Raw genomic sequence first — 23,187 nt, 5'->3', positions numbered from 1 at the left:
ACGTAGAGACCGTGCGACGTTGTGCAAACCTAGTGATTGCCCAACTTAAACAAGTGTCAACACTTCCTTGGCAAGGCGCAAATGCAATCGTCATTTTACCATACACCACATGAAATAGCCATATGTATACCTATAACTGCATAAGACGTAGTGGATGATGACGTCATCATTTTTCTCTAGCTTACACTCGTCCACTAGCTACGCGGAACCCTGCGGTCGCCACGCCGTAAGCTCGCATCAAACGGCCGGCGCAGATCGCATGCCACTGCCGCGACACAATCGTCTACAACGTGGCTGTCGTCGTGCTGCCGTCGTAACACACGTATGCTCGCGACCCACACGCACAACCGCTGAATTTGCAAGAACACGTTGGTCCATCTGGAACCGTTTTTCGGAATCACAAACAATACTGGACCAGCCTGCAGAGTGCTCCGCATAACATAGGTGCGTATAGTGCGTCGGATCTGTGAATTTTTTTGATACTTTTATTCTATAATCTACTCGAACTTCCTCTGAATATTCTTCCATCTAAAAGCTTGCACACCCTAAGCTTCTTTCGATGTAGCCTAATAATTACTTATCAGTGCAATGGTGGCTGCTCTGATCAATTGCTGGACGGAAATGCATATTATCTTCAACTAACTCTTTCCATTACGTAGTGCAACAATACGGCAAGTGAACTATCGTTGCATTGATTGTACTACATGGATGGATAGTCTTCGTAAAGAGCCCCACTTCCGCATAAAAAGAGGAAAGGCCCCGAGATTGCGCTGTGAGCTCAAGAGTTCGATGCCAAATGATCCCGCCTAATGACCGAAAGCAAGGAGAACACTAATGATTGTCCGGGTCATACGGGTCATTGTTAAAACCCAAAAAGGATACAGGAACCAGTAGGACAGGATGGGAAGGTAATACACCGGCGCAGGACAAATGGCTGTGCGTGCAATCGATGAAGACATGCGACAGTCTAACAGGGGCCGAGATTCCGCTCCAGTAGCTATTTTTACCTCGTTAACGCACCCGGCTCGCTCGCTCGCATAACAAAAGCACTGTGCCTGGTATCGTGATCGGCAGTAGCCGGCATGCTGGAGTTCACCAAATAGTCTTATGCTCGAGCGAGATGCAAGACGGCGCTTATTTTGGGAGGCGGTCTTGCTCAGCGCAGGGACTATCAGGCATACGTCAGCTCGTCGCTTCTTCAGGGGGATGAATACTTCATAATTGGATTTCTGCGAACTTGATAAGGGTAGGCAGAGCAGAGTACTACTTCCATTTGGAACAGTATACTGTTAGCTATTTTGTAAGCACTCAGAAATATTTTTATGTCGTTTTCATAAATAAGTCGACTATGTTCCAAGAGATCTTGTTCGTTTGTTATGGCTACATTTCACAGCGATTACCTAACAAGTGACTTCGCGGAGGTGAAAACATTTTTAACTATTCATTCTGCTATTTAAAAACTTTTGGGCAGAGTTCATCTACGATAATGATCTAAGTAGGCGAATAGCCGAAATGCGTTATCTATGAGGCGCCTACAGTAGCCGGGCGCCTCTCTCACGCTTACCTCCGTAGACGCTGCGCCTTCTGGTGGTGCTGCCGTGAAGTGCGCGCATAGCCTGTGGCACATGCACAGGGATCGGAGTTCTTGTCACAGCGGTTCATTGAAGTACGGAACATGCGCAGTGGCAGTTACCGAATTGAGCCATTCACATTTTGGACCGCGCTACTTTCGGGATTGGTGCACATTTTTGTAGACTTCACTATCTTCGAGATAGGCGCACATGTTTGATGGTATAGCTAGATAGCCGGAAAGAAAATTGGTCTCACTATGCTAAGAATGCTTAGCATAGCCCGTGCACTATCACGCGAGTGCACGAGCTAAACTTGCACGATAATGACCACAGTATTTCGCAACATTGAAGCCATGATACATACACGGCGACACGCAAATACAGGAACTTACCGTCGACTGAAGAAAAAAAAAAGAGAGAAAGATAACAAAAAAGCGCGGTCACCTTGCGCAAATGTGATCACATGCTTCTCCCGCACACAGTGCACGCCTCGGTAGCATCGGTGATCAAGGCATCAAAAGTTACGAATGACAAGTTTCACCGGGAATGAGTTGAAAGAAAAGTTATGCAAGGCAGGCAGCGACAGATGCCACGCCCACGACCCCGTACCTCCTGCTATCAAAAATTTATCGACCGGGACATTCCGTTGCGATTTCGGGTCACGTCTTGGCCGGATAATTAGTCAAGCGCTTCGAAAACTGCCCGTCCACGAAACGGTTTCTCATTAACAAACCATCGTGGGGGAGCCAACGTTGACGGGGGAGCCTTTCCCGATGCTCCGCCCTTTATTTAACGATTCATTCATCATCATCGCTTATCGGAGAAATATTGTGGCGCTTGAAGTTTATAGCAGTGCCGCGGCAACAACGCTTGCATGCTAACGAAATATGCGAGTTACGGCTCGTTCTGGCGCGGTCCGAACAGACTTTCCTGTGCACGTCCGGGCTAGTCGAGGCCGGCCGCGTAAGCATAGACGAAAAAGCGTGCTGTTGGTCAGTTTCGGCAGAGCTTCACAAACGTTTGTAAACGTCCAGGCTTCAGAATGCGTTAGTATAGCGCATATTAAGGAACGCAGTTGCTTTGCACATGCGCCAGTTTACAGCGTACAGCGCGCGCACCGTACGCAACCAGCGCCGACCATACTGCGCGCGCACGTGCGCTGTCTTTAGCGTTGTGTCAATAATCGGAAGCTCTTTGCGCTTGCCTTCCGGTGTGCTAGCCTCGCTGCAGGTCAAGCAATGGCGTATCTGATGCATCAGACTTATCTGACGTTCCGTTCATTTGCATTTTTTATTTTCATACTCGGGTTGCGACAGAATCTTCGTCTTACGTGTTTGCCCGCGGTTCTGTAAAGACGTGAGGCTTCGGCGCTCTAAGCACGCGCATACATGGTACACAATACCTATAAATTAATTAACTTCTCGGGTTTTACGTGTCGAAACCACGATGCGATTATGAGGCGATTGGAGTATGAACCACGATTAATTCTGAATAATTCCGATTAGCGTGCATCCGATGGACGGTGCAGGGGTGTTTTTGCATTTAGGTCTCGTAGAAATCGAGCCGCCGCAACCAGGATTCGACCCCGCACCCCTCGGGCTTAGCAGAGCAACGCCATAACCATTACACCAATGACAGGTAGTACTACCACCACGGCAGGTAGTACACAGTGCTAACGCAACTGCTCCGAAATTATCGAATTATTGAGGCCATCATCGGCGGTGAAAGACGGTGGAAATCCTGGCGCATGAAGTTAAAGAGGCAATGCTTTCTGTTGACGCCGTTTTACTAAATTAAGGAAGTCTGTTGCTGCCCCACATAAGACACAAGCGACGCAAAAGCGCGTAAAAGACTGCTGCACGCGAGACCAAGGTTACAGAGTATATCGTGCACAACGCAATGAGTATTTAAAGAAGTAATTATGGAGCTTTACATTCGAAAAACAAGACTGGATTACGAGGAACGTTGTACTAAAGGACTCCGCATTCATTCTGACAACCTAAACATGCACCCAATGCATGATGCCCAGGCGTTTTTTTTTTTTTTTTGCATTCCCCTCCATCGGAATGCGGCCACCGTGGCCAAGATCAAATCCGCGACCTCATACTCGGCTGCGCAACAATACAGATAGCGAGATACAGCGGCGAGTGCTGCAAGGGCTAAGGTTCTGCTCAAGAAGGAAGAAATCAACGATATTTCGGACTGTGCGTTGCATCGACGCAAGCTAATATGATAGCAGAAGAGAGGAAGCTATATGCGAGCATATTATTTTCAGTAGGTCCTGCTCAACTACACAATGCTGCAATAAAAGTTTACATGCGCAACAGTTTGGTATGGCCTCCGTGATTGTGGCGCTCCGCTGTTTCTACACAGCCGAAGCCTTGGAAGCCGCGCTCTTTCCGCATCTCAATGTACCCGGAACACACTGCACACAAATTACAATGCGTGAAAGCATAATCGAGTACGTTTGTCGCCTAGAATTAAGAGAGTAAAAGGCGGGAAGAGTAAAGAGCGAACTACAGAACACCTGTTGGCGTAAACAGATTCTAGAAATAGTCGGGAACCGAATGTCCGGTTAATTTCTGCACCAGTTATTACATCATCACCAGCCTATTTTTGTGTCCACTGCAGGATGAAGGCCTCTCCCATCGATTTCCAATTACCCTTCTCTTGCGATTCCAACTTGCGCCTGCAAATTTCCTAATGTCATATCTCCGCCTAATTTTCTGCCGTCCTCGACTGCGCTACCCTTTCCTTGGCACTCATTCTGTAACTCTAATGGTCCATTGGTTATCTGCCCTTCGCATTACAGGGACTGCTCGGATTCTCTTCTTTTTTTTATTTATTACATACGATACACTAAAAACAGCTCATTACGAAAGTGATAAATGTGCAAGCGCTCATCAAAACGGTACAGAATATAGGACATTGGCACGGGGCACATTTGAAGAAGTGGCGGCTGGCGGCGTTTCAATCAGTCGTTTGTGTGACATTGTGCGTTACATCAGAACACCTTACTGAGGCGTATTCGCGATGGTACATCGATATTTGCGGGAACCTACAGCTTCCTAACGAGCTTGGCACATACAGGTAGGCTCAGGAGATCACGGGGCGCGATTGCTGTGAAAACGTCGAATATCATCTCATTTTTAGCTTGACACAATTACAACTGTGCCATGTTGATCGCGTACGCGAAGTACATTTGAAATCGAGGCTGCGTGCCCAGGCTAAAAAAAATATATCTAATTTTGCATCGACATTAAATCCACTAAACCTTTGATCCTGACTTTGACCTACACTTTGCCAAGCAATGGCAGCTTCCACCGTGGTCTGGAAGGGAATGTTCATTTTCGCCGCCTGATAAAGAACTTGGCGGCTTATCCATTCTTGGATATGCTTGGCAACGTTAATGCGATAAGGAAAATTTCTCATGATGGATGTGTAGCTGATGATGATATGTTTCACACGGTATGATTATTATTATGAAAAGCGGCCCATACCCTGACGCACATACCCAGTGCACAAGTTGGCGTAAAAGAGGTTCATTGAAGAGCGGCACATGGGCTATTCAGGCGGCAGCAATCGGCGATAAGCACATATGCATTATGATTTTCTGCGCGTCTAATTTTCCGGCGTTAAATTTTGATCCCAACAGCGCGCAAGAAACGCGTGGATACGTGCTGAACCATTTAAAATGCTCCTCATCTGAACTTGTCAAGAATGTGAGAGAAAATAAAAGATACCGATGATAGACATTCATAAAAGCACACATTACCAAACTCTCCTTTGAAGGCACAGTGACAGAACGGACCACCGTGCGTTTCATTGGATAAGAACAGGGCAAGAAATCTGCATTTCATAGTAATAAAACGCTCATAGCATACAATACAAAATATATAACCATTCATGGTTGGGAAATATGTCTGGCTGACCATCGCTATTATGCGACTGAGGCCGCTGTAAACCCCAAAAAAACCTGAATTAATGGACCTAGACACGCCGGTTTCGCACCCTTTATTTGTCTTCTTTTTTTTTTCGTTTTCCACACCGGAAGCCATTTATGGCGAAAAGAGAGCGTTCGGACTCGAAATGAAGAGCAGGTACTTTGGAACGGCAGCATTTGTTTCGGGACTAACCCTCCGGTTTTTTTTTACTCCCATCGACAGAATGGAGAGCGAGGCGCCTTATTGGAAGCGAAATGCCGTTGTTCGTCAAGTCTGACGGTGACGGGAAAAATAAGAGAGAGAAAAAGGGCCCACCAAACCAGCAGGGAACCCCGCGGCGAAGCACTTGGAAATTCACGAAGCCATCTCTTCCGAATGTAGGAGAAAAAAAAAGTAGAGAAAAGCGGAAACAGAGCACAAAGGCAGAAGGGGAGCGAAGAGGAATGTGTGATCCGGTGGCCATCCATAATAGTTGATCCGAGCGACGGCGCTTCGCTGCGGCGTGCGCGGGTGGGAGATGGGACGAGCCGTTTGTCTTTGTATCGCGTTTTCACTGCAGCGTCGCGGACGGGGTGGGGTTGGGTGGGGTGCACCCACCGCGCCCCGCCAGGAGAAGGCCGACTGAAGGCAGCGCCCATAAAACGACCCTGCCGCCACTGTCCGCTGGCAATTGACTCTGTCGCACTGCGGGGCCCGTTCGAGTGAGACGGCGACAGCCAGGTCCCGCTTCTAAATGGCGCGCTCTAGCAGCCGCTGCCTGTGAGCGATGGTCGACTGTGAAGAACGCGGCTGCTCGGTTTTCGAAGAGAAATGCGAAGAACGGGTGCAGCGGCTTCCTGTACGTTGGCTAGGTAGGTCGGTCAAAAAAAAAAAAAAAAACAGAATCTGTGGAATCACTGCCGCTCCTGCTGAACTAGGTTGCAAGTGGTCGCCCGTCGAGGCTGTGTAATTAGATGGCATGAAAGTGCGGCTTGTCGGGCCGTAATTTGCTGGCTAAGGTCAGCGCGACTTTTGTTGTTTCTTCAGGGTGTCATGCCAGAAACAAACGATAGAGGGAAAAAGACTGAATAGAATATCTTGATTTATTCTGTTCTTAGATGCTTTATGTTTCATCTGAATTATTCGAGCAAGAAGCGAAAAAGAAATACCGTCGACACATATGCTGTATGTTCACAATAGATAAAAAGATAAATAAATAAATAAATAAATAAATAAATAAATAAATAAGGAAAGAAAGAAAGAAAGAAAGAAAGAAAGAAAGAAAGAAAGAAAGAAAGAAAGAAAGAAAGAAAGAAAGAAAGAAAGAATCGCCAATGTTATCTAGCAACCAACACATCCAGGCATGCATGACTGAAGGATGAATGATGCTCTATGTGCCGAAGCACGATGTGTCAGTGGGCCGATTTTCCCAAACATGCAGCGCTTTCACGGAAATGTGTAGCTTGTGTGGCATGTTACGAAACTGCCGAGATTGAAAGGGAAGTTACAGAACAGCAATTGTAGCAACTGAAGTAGTGACCCACACAGTTCATCATGGCCGGTTTCATGAATGTACAGTTTTTTTTTTTTGTTAAGGCAGGAACGAGCCTGTCATCTTATCATGGTTTTAAACGTTAAATGCATGCGCTTTAGGTTTCTCGGATTTCTTCGTGCTCATAGAGAGATACATTATTCAGGCGTAGGGCATGGTACACTACTCCAAGGATTGAGTAAAGTATGACATGATGTACACCGTGATGACACAAACACACACACGGTAGATGGATGTATGGATGGATGGAGTAACTTTATAGAAAGGTCCTGCGAGCTACGGGGCGCAAGGTCCCATAGAGCGGACTACTCCCACGTTGGGACCGGGAGTTGTAACTCCCTGGACGCATCGTGGGCTCGCTGGACAGCCCAGAGCTGCTCCGCCAGGTCCACACGGTAGATATACCAAAAAACACGCACAAGGTTTCATTGAGACCTGAAGCTCGTACACAGTCAGCGCGGACAAATAATTCAATTGATGTTTTGTGACATGACTTACCTCTATGACCCAATTTCTGGATGCGTGGCCGCGAAATTCTTCTGCAATTTCTGCAGTCTTCTGGATAACTTCTGCTCGGCATTTTCAGGCTTTCTGAGAAGAATATTCAGGACAGGAGTGTGGAAAGTTATGCTTGTTGGTGATTCGTGACTACATGTGTAGTCCCGTGTGTTGTCGTCCTGTCCGTCTTGTCTTCCTACCGCTGTACTTTTAGTCATATATCCAGGACAGACAATAGGCAACTTGTACTTTACTGCCACTACTGTCACCGCGGCTCAATTTCAAGAGCATCGCAGGTGTAATACCTAAGGTACTTCTACATTAGAGACAGTTAATTTTCCCTATGTTTTCCTTGGCTTTATGAGGCTGTTACAAGCAAAAAGCGAGCCCCTGGGCTTTCGTTATTATTTATTCGTCTGGCTTATTACTACTTTTATACCACTATTATATAGCAATAACGAAGAATTCAGGCTTCACGCCACATCACAACACAGTGGGTTGTGAGTGGCACCGTTTTGGTGTGATCCAGACTGATTGTTGCAGCGTGGAATTACTTAACTTACTCCTAAATACAAGTGCGCGAGCATTTCTTTTTCTTCTTCCGCCCCTCGGAATGGGGCCGCCGTGACACAGGGTTAGCTCAATCAACAATTCAGTGAGTTAAAAACAAGGGATGAACTTTAGAAGGGGACAGCGCTGTGTACGCCCCTTCCATGTTCCTCCCTTGTTGTTAACGTGCCTATTACTTCTCTAACATAAATCTATTAGAGAGAGATGAAGCCTTTTGCGTCCTGCGTTGACTAGTTAAAATCTTCTCCGAGATAGCGCTCACATTAAAAAAACAAAAGTACAGCGATACTTTTTTCCACATGAGATCGAACACAGTAAACAGAGATAAACCCCGGGAAAAGGCATCTGTGTGCTACATTATTAAAGCACACACGATTGTAGTGCCGTCTTCTAATGCTTCGGGCGCTCGCGAAGAGAGTGAGAAAAGAGAAAGAAAGCAGAAAAGGAGCAGCAGAAGGTGCGAAAATCGATAGCGACACGACGGGTCCAAATTTCTTCCATAAGACAACGGCTCGTATAAGCGATACGGCTTGGCTCCGCTCCTCCGCCTCTCGCTTTGGCAGCCGACGCGGAGAAAGAAAAAGAACGAAGTGCTCGAGGAAAGCCTCTTGGCCAAGGTGTCGGCGGCACCTCGTCGGCGATCGGCGCAAAGAGAAGCTTCTTGGCTCGAGAATGAGAGCTCCTCCGTCTCGACGGATCTTCGAGAGCGGCTCTCGGCGAAGGTGCCTTTTTTTTTCTTTCCTTCCATTTTTGTTTCGTTTGTTCACCGAGATCTTTTCTCGAAGCCCGAGAAACAGAACCGGCGTTCGCTGGGCGGCTCTCGGGGCCTTCGGTGCCGCAAGCTCGTAAATTTGGCACGCCGAGCTCTCTCGGGCGCAGAGAGAGCAGTCGGATGAACCCGGGACGACGGCGGCACATCGGCGGCGACGACGCTGGCCGGAAGTGCGCGTCCCGCGGCCGTTTCCGGCGCGCCTTCGACGAGGGGAAATTGCCTTCCGGTTCCGCTCGTGAACTGCCGGCCGGCCTGCGAGGCCAGTGAGCCGACCGCCTCCTCTGCGCGAAGCCACTGGGCCGCGCGCGCGCCTATACCGTCATACACACACGTCCTCCGAGTTTCCCCACACTCCGCCGGCGGGCTCAACGGGAGAACCGCTTGACGGGGCCGTAAACGGGCCCATCACCTCCTCGGCCTCCCACGCTCCATAGTCACCGCATCATCTCGACTGTTCATCTGCCCGTTTAAAGTGCGCGCGCTCTTTCCTCTTTCGAAGTGTAGGGGGGAACACGGCTGAGCTCATTCTTGCCCGCGTCGTCCGATATAACGTTTTCGCAATGCGTACATTGCGACTTCGACCTTAGAGCTCTCCTCGAAGCAGAAGTACTTGTATGACTATCCACACTATAGCTTGTACTAAGTCCCCGGCGCCAGACCGAGCAACGACCCGGCGTAAAGATTGCAAAGCGTCCCGCACAGTGCCTTCTTAATGGACACTCTTTGCAGTGCATTAATGCAATTTCTGTAAGACCACACGCGGCAGCGAACTCACCGCAATTTCCTTCTTTCCTTCCCTCCTGTCTCTCCCTGTGATCTTTGTTTTCCCCATTCCCATTCCCCCGGTGTAGGGTAGCCAACCGGACGTTATTCTGGTTAACCTCCCTCCCTTCCACATTTCTCTTTCATCCTCCCTTTGCAGTGGAATCACTGTTTGTTCAAACCAAAGAGAAACAGAGGGAGAAATGTTTGATGAGAAAAAGGTAAGGATCACAAATAGAAAAGCGAGGCGGCGAAGAAGTACGGTCTGCTCCAGGCTGGACAGCCAACTGAACGTACGGCGTGTATCGTAGTTGATTGACTGATACAATATGTACATATTTCGTAGCACCAGCCCTTGAGAAGAGAGAAAGGAGATGACCGGAGAATGATGTTACGGTTTTCATGCCCGATTCCTAACGTATGCCGTCGACAAACACGAACGCTTTCTTGCAAGCGCCAGCACGTGGACTACAGACGAAAAAGTTTTGCGTGAAGGAATCTATAATTGTCACAGACCAACGCACGCTTGACTGGTACGTCAGCTATTAAGAGAGTGCAAATAATGTAGAAGCCGCCTGGCCGCCGTGTTGGAGCCTCATCTACTTCAATTGTATTGGAACACACACATCCCTGTGACAGCGATGATATTCGTTTTCTCAGTTTTCAACAAAGGTAATGCATGACAGAGTAAAGCGATTGTGTTTTATTTCCTAAAATTTCTGCGCTTTCGAATGATGTCTTCCGTATATATATATTTTTTTTTCAGGAAGTTCTTGCAGTGAAAGAAATTTCATCGTTGCCGTATTGACAATAGGAAAAGTCATTCTACAATTCAGCAATATGGCTTATGAATCTCGAGCAGCGTGCGAATTATGCTCGCTGCATTATATTCTCTCGGCTCTCTTGAAGTTGCACTGCGCCGGCATCGTAGTGCAGCTATGGAAGGCGCCACAAATTAGACCCCATATGCGCATGCAGGAAAGTGTCGGAGCCATTTGCGAACGCGCATAATGACGCCGCATGTGTCCTGTATACTGAACCGGTGACGAATTTTCGGTCCGAAAGGCAACTTACTTTCACGACACGAAGAAGGAGACGGCTTGAGCAGGCCTGCTTTACCTTGGTACTCTGCACAAAATTTAGCGAATAAAGAAATAATAAATTTGCGGCAACCACAAGAAATACAAGAAAGCGTACGTAAAATTACCACCGATATTCTGCCTCCTATACTACAGAATAATTTACACCATTAATTGACTTTGATTGTGTATCTGTGCTCCCTTTTTTTCTCTATCTCTACTTTCCTGTCACTTTACCTACCCCTCCCTACACACTACACACACCTATCTCCCCAGCGTGGGGTAGCAAACCGCATCTTCCCCTCTGGTTAACCTCTCTGCCTTCCCCTTCCTTTTCTTTCTCTCTCTCTCTCTCCACCTTTAAATGTGCATAATGGGCTAAATCGGTCTATGATACATACCTGTACGCCCTTATTCACGTTTAAGGTGCAAATTATTCTACAGTGTACGCCAACTACTCCGTCGGCACCTTAAGTTTCACAACGCATTCACACGAGCCTCTATGCGAAAATCTCGGTAATACAATGCGTAAATTAAGAAAGCATGCAGCGACATCCAGCAACAGCAGTTGCGTAATGTGTTAGCTTTGGTAAAAAAAAATGATGGACAAATATATTGGCGACAGCAAAGGTGGCCGCCTTTTCTTGTGTGTATGCGTGTGTGTGCGAGTGCGTGCGTGTGCGTACAAGCGAGCGTTTCATGGGTGGGAGTTTTTTTAAAACGAAGCTTTCTTTGCCTAACGAGTTGACTAACGCCTCTTGAGGAGTATAGAAATACACGTCGTTATGACGATACCGGCGATAAGGATGATGATAGTTGGAGAAGTGCAGAATGACGCACCTCGGTTTAGGATTTTGCCGTTCTTATGGTAACACCAAAACAAAAGCTAAAGCTTTCTCTCAATTGCTTTCTGAGTAAGCATCGTCTTCAGATAGTCAGTGACCATCGTCCGTTACATGAGCAATGCGTCATTGGCTCATGGTCGTCACAGACAAAGACGTATATCCGACTTAGTCGGTGACACATGTTAAAGCTGCAACGCACAACGACACGGTTGACTTGTATGTTCTCGTTTTGTGCGGTGTTATCAAGCATGTTTATAGTTTCCCAAGCATACAGAGACCCGACACTGGCTTCCGACTAAAAAGTATTGTCTGGCCGTTTTCGGTCACGTCTTGCGCGCCGCAGCTTTGTCACTCGGCCAACCATACCGCGTCGAGAGCATTAGACGCAGCTTGTCTTTGAGGGCACGTGGAAGATTAAATTAAAACAGCAGCGAAACACTCTTCGAGGCAAAGAAGGAAAGTAAATGTATAAAACGCATGTCGAGTCTGTAGCGGCAAGAAATGAAACCGTGGCGGCGACGGAAGGTGTCGGAGAGAGAGAGAAACGCCGACTGGGCGGGAAAGTTGCCGGTAACGAAATGAACCTCGCTGCACACGCATGCAGGGGAGGGGAGGCCTTTGACGGAGAAGATTATTTCATCTGGAGCCTCGACGGCTGCGCGAGTAGGAGGAGGTAGGGGCGTACGGGGCGCAGCAGCGGCCTTGTGCGCGCGCATTTCGGCGCATTTCGGGGAGAGCGAGCTGGCGCGCGGCCGGCCGATTTCTCATTTCTGCAGACCTGCAACGCGCGCGCCCGGTGGCCTCCGTTGGTTGGCTGGTTGGTCGCTCGGTCGGTCGGTGCTCGCTCGCAGGCAACCTCCGCGCGCTCTGTTTCCTCCTTTGCTGACGAAGGCCGTTCTGGCCGTCCGACTGCTGGCGTGCTGGGCCGCTATTGCGAGTCGCATTTGCTTCACCCTTTTTCCCCCACCTCTCTCCCGCTTCTCCTGGCATTGGTCTTCCTCATCGTCGTCGTCGCAGCACTCCCACACCCCACACGCGCCACCAACGCCGCTCGTTTTCCCCTTTGCTCCCCGTTTCGGCCGAACAGTGCTGCTTTTCGCCAGATTCAAGCGCTTTTTCGCTGCGCGCTCCGTTTTGTCGTCTATTTCTTTCTCTCTCATTGTGCTTCGCGCGGCGTCGCGGAGGATCTCGTCACGGAAGGAAGCAATCTTTCATTTCGCACTGCTCATTTATGAAATGTGCGCAGATGGCACGCAGTTTCCACTCTCGCCCTCGGCTCGCCCTGATGGCGCTGGATGCGGGCTTGCCTGCGCCCGCAGTCCCGGAGCACGCACGCACCGTGCGTCGCAGGGATCTTGTTATAGTTTGAGGCGGCGTGCGTTACCATCCCAGTGTTCAGGGGGCGGCGCACATATTGCGCACGCGCGATTGTCGGAACTCGTGAAACTGCTCGGCGCTGTCTCTCTGCAATCACGGTCGCTCGGCGCGCCTGCCGTGTGTCTCCGGCGGGAAACAAGGCCGTCGCATCTGGTCTCGCCCTTACTTCGCATTAGGTCGAGTGAAATAGGCGTTGCCCTCAATTTTGCTTCACTGATCGCCTTGACATTCAAGGACATGCCTCAGTACATACGGTGTACGTATGCGAAGGAGAGCTATGCTTTGCTATAGCACGTTATTTCATTAAGGCGAAAGCCTTAGACGGAGCATGGGAGGAAAAATCCGATGTCCGGCGTTATGGCAATTCATGGCAGCGAAATTCATAAGGTGTCGAAACCCTCTACGTTTGGTGGGAATCAAGCCCACTACCTGTGGTGTTAATTAAGGCGAATTTAATTAAGACCACGTCATTTGGTGGGAGTCGAAGCCTCGATTGTTGGTGGGAGTCGAACCCACTAAATTTCGTGTTCATTATGGCGAATTAGACCATCAATTTCTTTCTGAGAAAACGTGAAGCCTAGGCGGAGAAGAAGCGTCAGCACGATCTCTAGTGTTAATTAAAGTAAAGTTACTTAAGCCGCACATAATTAAGATATAATTAATCAGGGCACTCGAACCCACGACCTTCGGTGGGAGTCGAAGCCACAACCTTTGGTGTTAGGACGAAGTTGAGTAAGGCACGGTTAATTAAAGATTCAAGACACTCATACCGGCGACCTTTAGTGGGAGTCGAACCCACTTGGAGATTTGGGTGATCCGGCCATATATCCAAGTTATATTCTAGTTGACATCATAAATGACAAAAGTCGAGTCCCCGACCTTTGGTGTTAAGTAAGGCGAAATTAACTAAGGCATGGTTAGTTATGATAGACTTAGCTAAGCTACTAGAACCGATGGCCTTTAGTAGGACTCTAACCCGCGGCATTTGGTGTTAATTAGGGCGAGTATAATTAAGGTACAGTTAATTAAGGCACTCGAACCCACGACTATTGGTGGGAGAAAACGAGTACACAGGAAGTAAGAACGCATTAGAAGCGAGCAGGCTTTCCACTTTATCCCCTTTACAATATGCTAATGTGACTCAACCTTTAAATACACCTAGCAGTTACAAAGTTGACGTGGTCAGCACCACACGGAGACATGCTCTGCGCGTGATCAATTGTTTTCTTTGTCATAAGCATACTGCCGTTAGCATCTGTCTTAAAAGAGATAGCAAAGAATAGCTGAAAAACGGCTGTCACTTGGCAGTGTGCCTGCTCTCACAGAATGACCCACGAAAATAAGGAGCTGCCATTCATACTACCGTTTTGATCCAATGACTGTACGACGAAATGATATTGGCGTGCATTCCTTTGCGAGGCGAACATTCCGGCAGATTTCTCACTGATTCACTCACTTGCCGAGGGAGTTCTCCGTGAAGCCATAATATTGTTTAAGATAGCTCGAAAAGTTACCTGTCCTAGACGAAGCAGATGTCGCCCCTTTCAGACACATAAGCTGCGAGTGTAGAGCTGGATCAAGGAGGTTAAAGAAAAGTTGCTGGAAAGGAAGTCGCATATACCATCCTATGGTGGCGGGTGAAGCCGACGGCGACCATCTTACGGGGGGCAAGAAGTGGCCTGCCAAGAGCTTCGCAGCGCTGTTCGCAGACTTTTCCAGCGCTTTTTAATTGCCTAACGAAGTCTCCAGATCGCAGATATCCGAGTACTGGGGTGTTTTTTTTTTGTCTTATCGGCATGAATTTGCTGCTGCCGCCAAGTAGAAAAAGTATGCGTAATAATTAGCGTTTATTCGCCTTCTGTAAAGCAGTGTATAAATTGATCAATCACTTAAGCTGTCAGAACAAGAAATCAATTAAAAAGTGAAAATGTAGCACCATAAATAGCAGTACATGCAACAAACATAAGTATTCATTATCTTCGTTATCATCAGGAGTTACCGGTGCTTTAGCATCCTCAATACAAGGAAGGCCTCGTAACTATTCTGGCGGCTGTTCGCTTTTAGCCTGAAATGTAACATTTTTCTTTATTCCAGAGCAAGGCAATGCTAATCTGCAACCTTATTTAAATGAAAAGGATAACGCCAGCATCTCAACTGCGTGTACGTCAACTTTCCTAAGAACATCCGAGCGCGCTAGTGCATTTTGGGATCCGCATATCACCGCGCACGCCAAGATGCGACGACAAGGCCGCCCACAACGCTGCTTTTTAATTTTTAAATTTGTTTTTACTTTTGGCCTTCTCATCAATAAAAGTTTTCACCACCACCACCACCCGAAACACACAAGCCGCGGGGACTGACGTGGTATTGCCCCTCGCAAGATGGCGACGCGGCGGCTTTACTTGACGGGCGCTCCCTCCACTCAAGCAGTTCTTTAACCTCATTGAGCTGGACCTCTTGTCACGAGAACTCGGAACCGAATTCATCAATCTACCGAATATTTGCTGTGTCCTCTTTCAGGGCGAACGCATCACCGAACCGCAATGGCGAAACAAAGCGCTGTTGTCAGCGGCAAAATCAAGGCGTTTAATGGACGCTTGTGGACCAGGGCGAGCCGCTTATTCGCACTGAATCGAACATATCTTGGTGCACGTTCCCTTCTGTTCGGTTGACAGTACAGTATTAGCTTTCTTATTTTAATTCTAGTTAATAATACGCTGTCCTGTCAGACATAAGTCTGTCAGGCCTTACATCATAAAAGCTGCATTTGAGCACTTGAGCTGTGATTCATTTCGGCTACGTCGTTAGCTCGGCGTCACGCTCACTCTGCCATCATTCTCAAAGGCTGCTTGGCCCGTCTTGAAAATAGCCTTTCAAAGCCTGTGTTTCAGCTAGAAGAATGAGCGACACATGCGTCAGAAAGCCACCACCCGTTCTTTCTAACAAAGAATTGCGTCTCTTGAAAATGAACCGATGGAGAAGCATTCGTACATTTTCTAGGAATACTCATTCTTTAACTTTCGCTTGTACTTTCCTTTTTTTTTATTAACAAGGTTTTCGGTCAAATAGTCTTCAGCCGATATTTTCGTTCTTTGAAGGGAAACTTCCAGTTCATAAATGTTTCAACATTACCGCAAGTTGAAAACAAATTTGTTTAACTATTTGCCACCATTCCAGAAAGATAAGATAGAGTTGCCAGTATTCTGAACCACAAGATACTTCTGTGTTAAAACGAACGAACACTCGCCAACGGGAATCAATAAAGGTGCGCCACGTTTTTCGTTGTCGTCAACGCCGTCCTGAAAGCGACACGGACCACACGTGCAAAATAAGGCAAAAAGAGTTATTTGTCTGATTAAATGGTCGCCCACTTGTTAGAACGCGCTGTAATTAAAATGCATTTAGCAGTTCTTAAATTAACAAAACCTTCAAAGAGAAAGAGAGGGGAGAAGTCATAAGGGAAAGAGGGGGAGGTTAACCAGGCTGAGCCCGATAGGCTATCCTGCACTGGGGTAGGGGGAAAGGGGACTGAAAGGAGAAGGAAGAGAGAAGTTCACACTTTGCACAGTTACAGACAAGCGTTCATCACCGAGTTAGCCACACACGGTCATACAGGCTGGTGCTTTAAAGAAAAACGCAGCAGCACCTTTGTAGACGCACGAGGCCATGGGTCCAAGGTCTCATTTAAAAAAAATAAACTATGGGGTTTTACGTCCGGGCAGCATCATCCGCACTGTGATTTCCCGAAATTCCGCAGTGACCTGGTATCCACTGGTAGATGGTGTTGTGCCCCTTGTCGATTGCGTAATGGTGGAGTAGTCGGATGTCTGCGACTAATTGCGCACTAGGTCTGTGGTTGAAAGGGGTCAGCAGACACTGGAGAGCAGCTGACTTTGAGAATGTTCATTAGGACAAATGTGTTCTGCCAGTGTCCTTTTTTTATGCATTGGTGCACTGGCCGCTGCACGTGTACTGCCTCACGCTAGCGTCCTGATGGGCCAAGACCGAGAGAGGAGCGGGCGCGTTCAGGAATCACTTTCGAAGATTCGTGCTTCAGCGAAATAGAATTATTATTATTAATATTGTTACTTCTGAAAATATATATACACAGTTGAAAAACGTAAAATGAAAACTCACAGGCCGGTTACGAGCGTGTAACACGAATGTTGAAGCGTTGGTTGGGGTGTCGGCTAGGCGTTGTCGCTATCGATCTCGAACTCGCCGAATCGCTTGGGGGTCTGCAGGAGCAGCCGAAGACGACGTGACGACGACGGCACGATGACAATGGGATGACGGCGAGTGTATGAGGACGCTGCGTTACAACAACTGTACGACAACGATGGCGAGACGGCGACGACATGACGAGGACTGTATGACGAGAATAGGATGACTACGACTATATGGAGACGACGGCGTGAGACGATGGGACATGCCCACTTCCATGACGACATACCTAGTGGCACGTAGCCAACAGCACATACCCATGGGAGCTGTGGATTGCACTATCTCGGGGATCGGTTCGCTGTTGTAGACGGTGCGAACGGCGCAAAACTGAGCAACAAGCGAGGAAAACCTAACGCTTAAAAACAAAGCGAGTCGCAGGCCGGGAACTGCCACCGGCAGGGGCACAATGCCCGCCGGTGGCAGTTCAGGGAGGTGAGGACAAGCACAGAAATGGAAAATGGCAAAATGAGAAGGAAATCAGAAAAACGGTAACAGATCAAAATGAAAGCAACGAATCGAGGCCGAAGGCCTTCTCGCAAAAGGTATTCCCCTTCCCTCGCTGTACCTGCTCCTCGGCGGCTGTCCATCTCGTCGAAGGCGAAGCGCGCGCGCACCGTCGACCACCGGCTGGAAAGCGGACACCGGGGCAGCCATCGATTGGCCGTAGCCTCCCCCCCCCCTCTCTCTTCGGCCGCAGGGCCGGACTCTGTCCGAGCCGCCTTCAAAGTGCGGCCGCAGCCGCGGCGGCCGTCCGGGAGGCGAGGGCGTGCAGCCGTGAGGGGCCTAAATATAACGGCCGCTTCTCCGCGATCATCTCGGCGAGCGAACGCGCCCGCTTCTCTCTCGGCCCTGGCCCATCGGCGGCTCAAACCTCTCGATCGGCGAGCGCCGATAATGGTGCCAATGATGGCGCCTCCTCGTCGCCCATCCTCCGGCTGGGCGCTTGTCCGCCCGCCGCTAACCTGGTGGGACGCGAGGAAACGGCCTCTCTCTCTCTCCACGACGCAGCTCTGCGTGGCCGGCTTCCCCTTCTCCTCCGCGGCCACATTTCTCCCGCGCGCGGAGGAGGTGCGGCTGGCATTCGCGCACGCTCTTTTATCATCATCATCATTTATTTACCCTTAAAGGCCCTCGGGGACGTGTTATATTGGATGGGGAGAGTGAGAGAGGAAAACGCCAAATCAGAAAGCGTCGCTCACATGGTAAGCAGCAAGTGTAAGGAACGGTGATTGCGTTGCTCGATGTATTGACGATATAAATGGAAGTTAGGTAAAGTTGTGCAAAAAGAAGAAGAAGAAAAAATGGAAATGGCTATGCGACGCGCGCTAGAACTCTGCGTTGTATCATCGGGCAGTGCTCAAACATTGGCGCTTAGATACGACGAGTGCTAGAGCCTCGGCGGTATAAGCACGTCGTTCCTTGCAGGCCTTTATATATACCGGGTTTTTCTGCGAAGACTTTCAGTAAGGTGTAAAGATAATCTGCGGCAGATAGCGCAAATCTAGTCCTGAGCATATGCATCACAGTTAAAAAGAACAAACTCTTGTTTACTCTCATAGGCGTGTATATATCGCCTTCCAGCAATTTCGATACCAAAAGATGAAGGCGACAAAGGGACTACTTCGGTTTTTGAAAGAGACGGGATTGGACAAGCGGCTGTGAGAGTGATGTCACGTACCATGCCAGATTGATGGACTCACACGGACGATCTGCGTGCGCTGTGCTATGTGCTCTCTCTCCCTCTCCCCCTTCCCCATCTTTAATCTCCCCCATCCCTCTCCCATGTGTAGGGTTGCAAACCGGTTAAGCTAAACTGGTTAACCTCCCTACCTTTCCTTCTCCACTTTTTCCTTCCTTCCTTCCTAGTCACTGAGCTGGTCTACTCGAAGAGGCGGACATTACTTGCAAAAGAAATCTAAGTGCCTAATTACTGATTAATAAACATGCAGTAATTAATTTTTTGCTAATTACCTTACGTCACATATTTCAATTTACAAATTTTTTTGCTCGTGAGACTGTAAGGCGTACCCGCTCGAAAATAATTCTGTGGATGATATCGTTTTCTTAATAGGCACCATCAAACTTGCTGTAAGAACGCACTATCGTTCCACATTTTTAAAACAAAACGCCGTTTTAAGCATTGAAGCACAGAAGTAACTGGACCGCCAGCGTATTCCTTTGTAAAGTTCGGGAATTAATATCCCGAAACTGGTGCCATCTTGAGAACTCGCTCCAATTGGATCTAGCTTGCAAACTTCCATGCTACAATTTATCATTTGCTAAATGTGCTTTAAATTAATCATTTAAAAAACATAAATTGGTAATTTTTGTTAATTATTCAAGTATGCATTTCGACTTCTCGCCCAGATAATGTGCGCCTGTTTGGGCAGTTCAGTCCAATGACTATAATTGTGCTATATGCAACAAATGTTTGTTTAAATACATGTTACTGAAAGTTTTCGCAGAAACACCCGGTTCATCATCGCCACATAAAGTCAACAGACAATGAAGCCAAAGAAAGCATCGGGGAAATTAGCTGTGGTTGAAATGGAAATGTGGAAAATAACACAGAAAAGGGAAATGAAAAGTAGACGAAAATATTACGTGTCGCTGGTGGGAGCCGAACCCACAACCTCCGCATTACGCGAGAGTCGCACTACCGGTTGTGCTACGGCAACAACTATCAATCCGTCCACTAACTTGGGTGTTCAGTTACACTCCCAGGGCTACGTCTAGTAAACATAAATACCCAAATTATGGACGGATTGAAAGCCCTCACCGAAGCACAATTATTGGTAGTGCGACGCGCGGTTAATGCGGAGGTTGTGGGTTCGCCTGCCACCGGCGGCACGTTACCTTTCCGTCCAGTTTGATTTCCCTTTTAATTATTTTCTAGATTTCAATTTCAACCACAGCTAATTTTCCCTATGCTTTCCTTGCCTTCATTGTCTTTTGGCTTTATGTGCTGATGATTAACAAAACCGAGCCCCCCGGTCTGCCTTCTTCTCCTGTTATATATGTGGGAAACGTGTGCACCGTAAAGAATCACTTATCCTGCACTTCCGGTAAAATTCAGTATCTTTGATCAACGTTTTCGTTACCGTTCACGCAAGTCGTGCCTAAGAACCCAGATACTGAATAGTCACATGATGTAACTACAACTTGCTTGTATTATTTCTAATTATTAGCGCTTGTATTCAACGTGTTATACTCCTTTGTATTCTGTGTACTCTCATATGTTCATGTGCTCATCACAGTCTACATGACGGCCGCTTGTGAATGTTTGTGACCTTGTTTACAACCTTATTTCGGTGCAACTGTCCTTTGCCTTTTATATTTATACGTTCGTGGGTGTATTGCACTACGTGCTGTGGATGTCTGGCCCTGTGACAGTTTCTTTTCATTTTGTTGCTACATATATTTTTATTGTTGTTTCTGCTATGCAAATATGAGTAGTCGTCACAATTACAGGGTGACTACATTTCTTTATTTTCATTTCAATAAACACAAAAACAAAAACACCCCAGAGCTGCTCTCAAAGGTTGTGAGCTGGTTAGGAGCAGTTTGCAGTTTCTTTCCCGTTTTCGATCACACACGAAGAGGCGATTTGTATAGAGCTTGATAATTATTTTTGTTTCGTTCTTACATGGCGGCTGTCCTGTGCAAAAACAATCTGTTGTTTGACCCTCGAGCGCGGAAACATGACTTACATATTTGTAGAAAGCGTCGTGTGCGGTGCATTAGACTGTGCGTCATACAGCATCGCTCATCTGCGTCCGTATTCACAAAAACCTTTTACGGCAGAATTGTTCGTAAGAAGAAAAAAAATCAGTCCTGATACTGTACTAGCGAAGGCGGCAGGCCGATGGCAAAAAAAGCACGAAAGCACGTCTGCCACTTGATGACATCAGCAATGAAATACAAGGCTTAAGAAGAATCGAGTAGTGCGGTTGGAAGCACGAGGCACGACACCATGATATGATGACAACATAATAAATGCGATATCGTTCGTGAAGTCATAAATGGTCACGGTGTAATTGTCACGGCGCTTAGCCGAGCATGTCGCTTCTGGTCTTCGCCGTGCGTATTTGAGAAGGCTTGACTACGCAGGCCCTTCAGAAGCGACTGGACTGCCTAACTGTTGTGCACCTAAAATACTGAGTTATAAATTTTGATGCGAATATTACTCATTCAAGAACTCCTGCGGTAGGTATCGTAATTCCACTACAGTTACTCAATTGCTCGAGGTGTCCGAGACTACTTGTAATTCAACTAGCAGGGTTATGTTTCAAACGTTAACTAACCTGGACAAATAACACTGAAATTAATCACTTTACCGCACACGTTCCAGTTGGTGAATTGATATGCGAAGTCATATCCATTAAGCATTAATCCAGTACTCAGCACCATTTTCCAGAAATACGTTCGAAAAATCCGTGGCGAGAAGCATGCATGTTCCAGGTAGCATTTATCCGCACAATATTTTCCAGTGAGGATAAATGTTTGCTGGAACATCAATGCATCAATGACTCTTCAGTAATTCAGCTCGTGCGAAACATTTGCAATCTGTATGTGCCATAGGGGACCTTTAAGAAGTCTATTTACACTGAAATAGGTAACCAAGTACAATAATGTAGCTCTTGCCGATTTATACGGCTAGTTGCATTTCGCAATTATCATAAAAAGAATATGGAATGCCGCACAACACCCTGTTAACTCAGTTGAAGCTGAACAGAAAATTTAGTCAAGAAAATGCGGAACAAAAAAAATAGCAGTTTTCAAGAAAAATAAAGGAAGGACCGAAAAGGGCGGAGCAGAGGTAATCCGAGGCGCAAGCAGTAGACAAACAAACCACCTGAACGCCTAAAAGATGCAAAGGATTGGGCAGGCGCTACATTTCCATTCGACAAGGAATACGCGCCCCGATACGTATTACCTGTCTGTATAGTGACAGCTGAGAAATGATCTCGGCCATTTCTCGCAGAGATGCGCCATTGTTTCTTTTCTTTATATTGTCAGTTCTTTCCCGCACGTAAAACGTCGGAGGGGCCATTTTCTTATGGTCGTCGCCTCCAGCTAGGCTACGAGGCTGAACGGCTTGCTGCAGGGCTGAACATTTATGTGCTATTTTCCGAGGCGCTTGTTCACGTGTTTTCTTCTTGCCGACAACTGCATATAAAAGAGCTCCCAAGTTAGAGCTTTCCCGGGGCTGTTTAGACGGCTTTTTAAGAAATATGAGTCGTTTCAGACTCACTTACTTGTTTATGGAAATAAATAACGCGCCAGCAATAAGGCATTCCTTCTCTAAAACATATTGGGCAGTTTCTCCAAAAAGGTGAAGCCTTGACAGCGACAGCAAGGTCGCGATCGCGCTTCGGCTCCTTGGACGATGTTAACTACACCTTGTTTGCGTTTCCATACCTCGCAGCCTTGGCTCTACTAAACGTCGCTTATGAGACAGAGTATAATTCAACGAAGGGAAGTTCTTTTTACAGCAAAACGCCGCCCACGTCGGAGCCCCGAACCATCCAACCATCCGTCCAAACCATCCATTGCCCTTTCCCACAAAGAGTTATCGTACCTGCGCAATAGTGTGTAAAGGTATTTTGTAAACAGCGCATGTATGATGTACGCGAAAAAGTTGTATATATGTATGGGTCCCTTGCTCGAAATAAAGATTGTTGCAAGTTAGCGCCTGTGTGTGTCACGTCTCACCTTCGTCCTTGTCTTTTTAACGCGCTATAAGCCTCACGTTAACTACACGCAGGAGCGACATGCTGGCGCGACGCTGCAAGCAAGGCTACTCCCGCTGGGGAAGCTTGTCCCTAGATAGAACTAGTTTACAAGGTAGCAACACTCATTGTTCTTTACGCCGTCCTCCTCCCTCTCGCGATTACTCTCTCTTTTCTACTTAATTAGAGTGCGTGATTGGTACATTGATTGCACGTGATGTTCTAAATGGCTAGAGGTGACGTTTAATATATTGCAGAAGGTTCAAAACTATGCTCCGTTCC

The 23,187-nt window shown here is 47.5% G+C and overlaps 2 protein-coding genes across 5 annotated transcripts in view; one reads left to right on the top strand and one right to left on the bottom strand.

Annotated features, from left to right (window-relative positions):
• Positions 1-23,187, bottom strand: part of LOC135911158 (m-AAA protease-interacting protein 1, mitochondrial-like) — a 228,932-nt gene that overhangs the window by 129,637 nt on the left and 76,108 nt on the right. For 2 of the 4 annotated variants that reach the window (XM_065443332.2, XM_065443336.2), the window contains exon 2: positions 10,723-10,776. The exons of 1 other annotated variant lie outside the window; for it this stretch is intronic. In XM_065443332.2, coding sequence (XP_065299404.1) covers positions 10,723-10,776 — 54 coding nt within the window. Of the gene's footprint in view, positions 1-1,564; positions 1,668-10,722; positions 10,777-23,187 lie in introns of those variants that run through there. One more of the 4 variants, XM_070526299.1, reaches the window with a different exon arrangement.
• The window catches only part of LOC135911157 (uncharacterized), a 135,317-nt gene that overhangs the window by 56,822 nt on the left and 55,308 nt on the right, over positions 1-23,187 (top strand). The gene's annotated exons all lie outside the window — the stretch shown is intronic.

The sequence above is a fragment of the Dermacentor albipictus genome, chromosome 9 (assembly GCF_038994185.2).
Source record: "Dermacentor albipictus isolate Rhodes 1998 colony chromosome 9, USDA_Dalb.pri_finalv2, whole genome shotgun sequence".
Taxonomy (NCBI): domain Eukaryota; kingdom Metazoa; phylum Arthropoda; class Arachnida; order Ixodida; family Ixodidae; genus Dermacentor; species Dermacentor albipictus.
The sequence above is the reverse complement of the archived record's forward strand: the minus strand, read 5'-3'. Positions and strand labels throughout refer to the sequence as shown.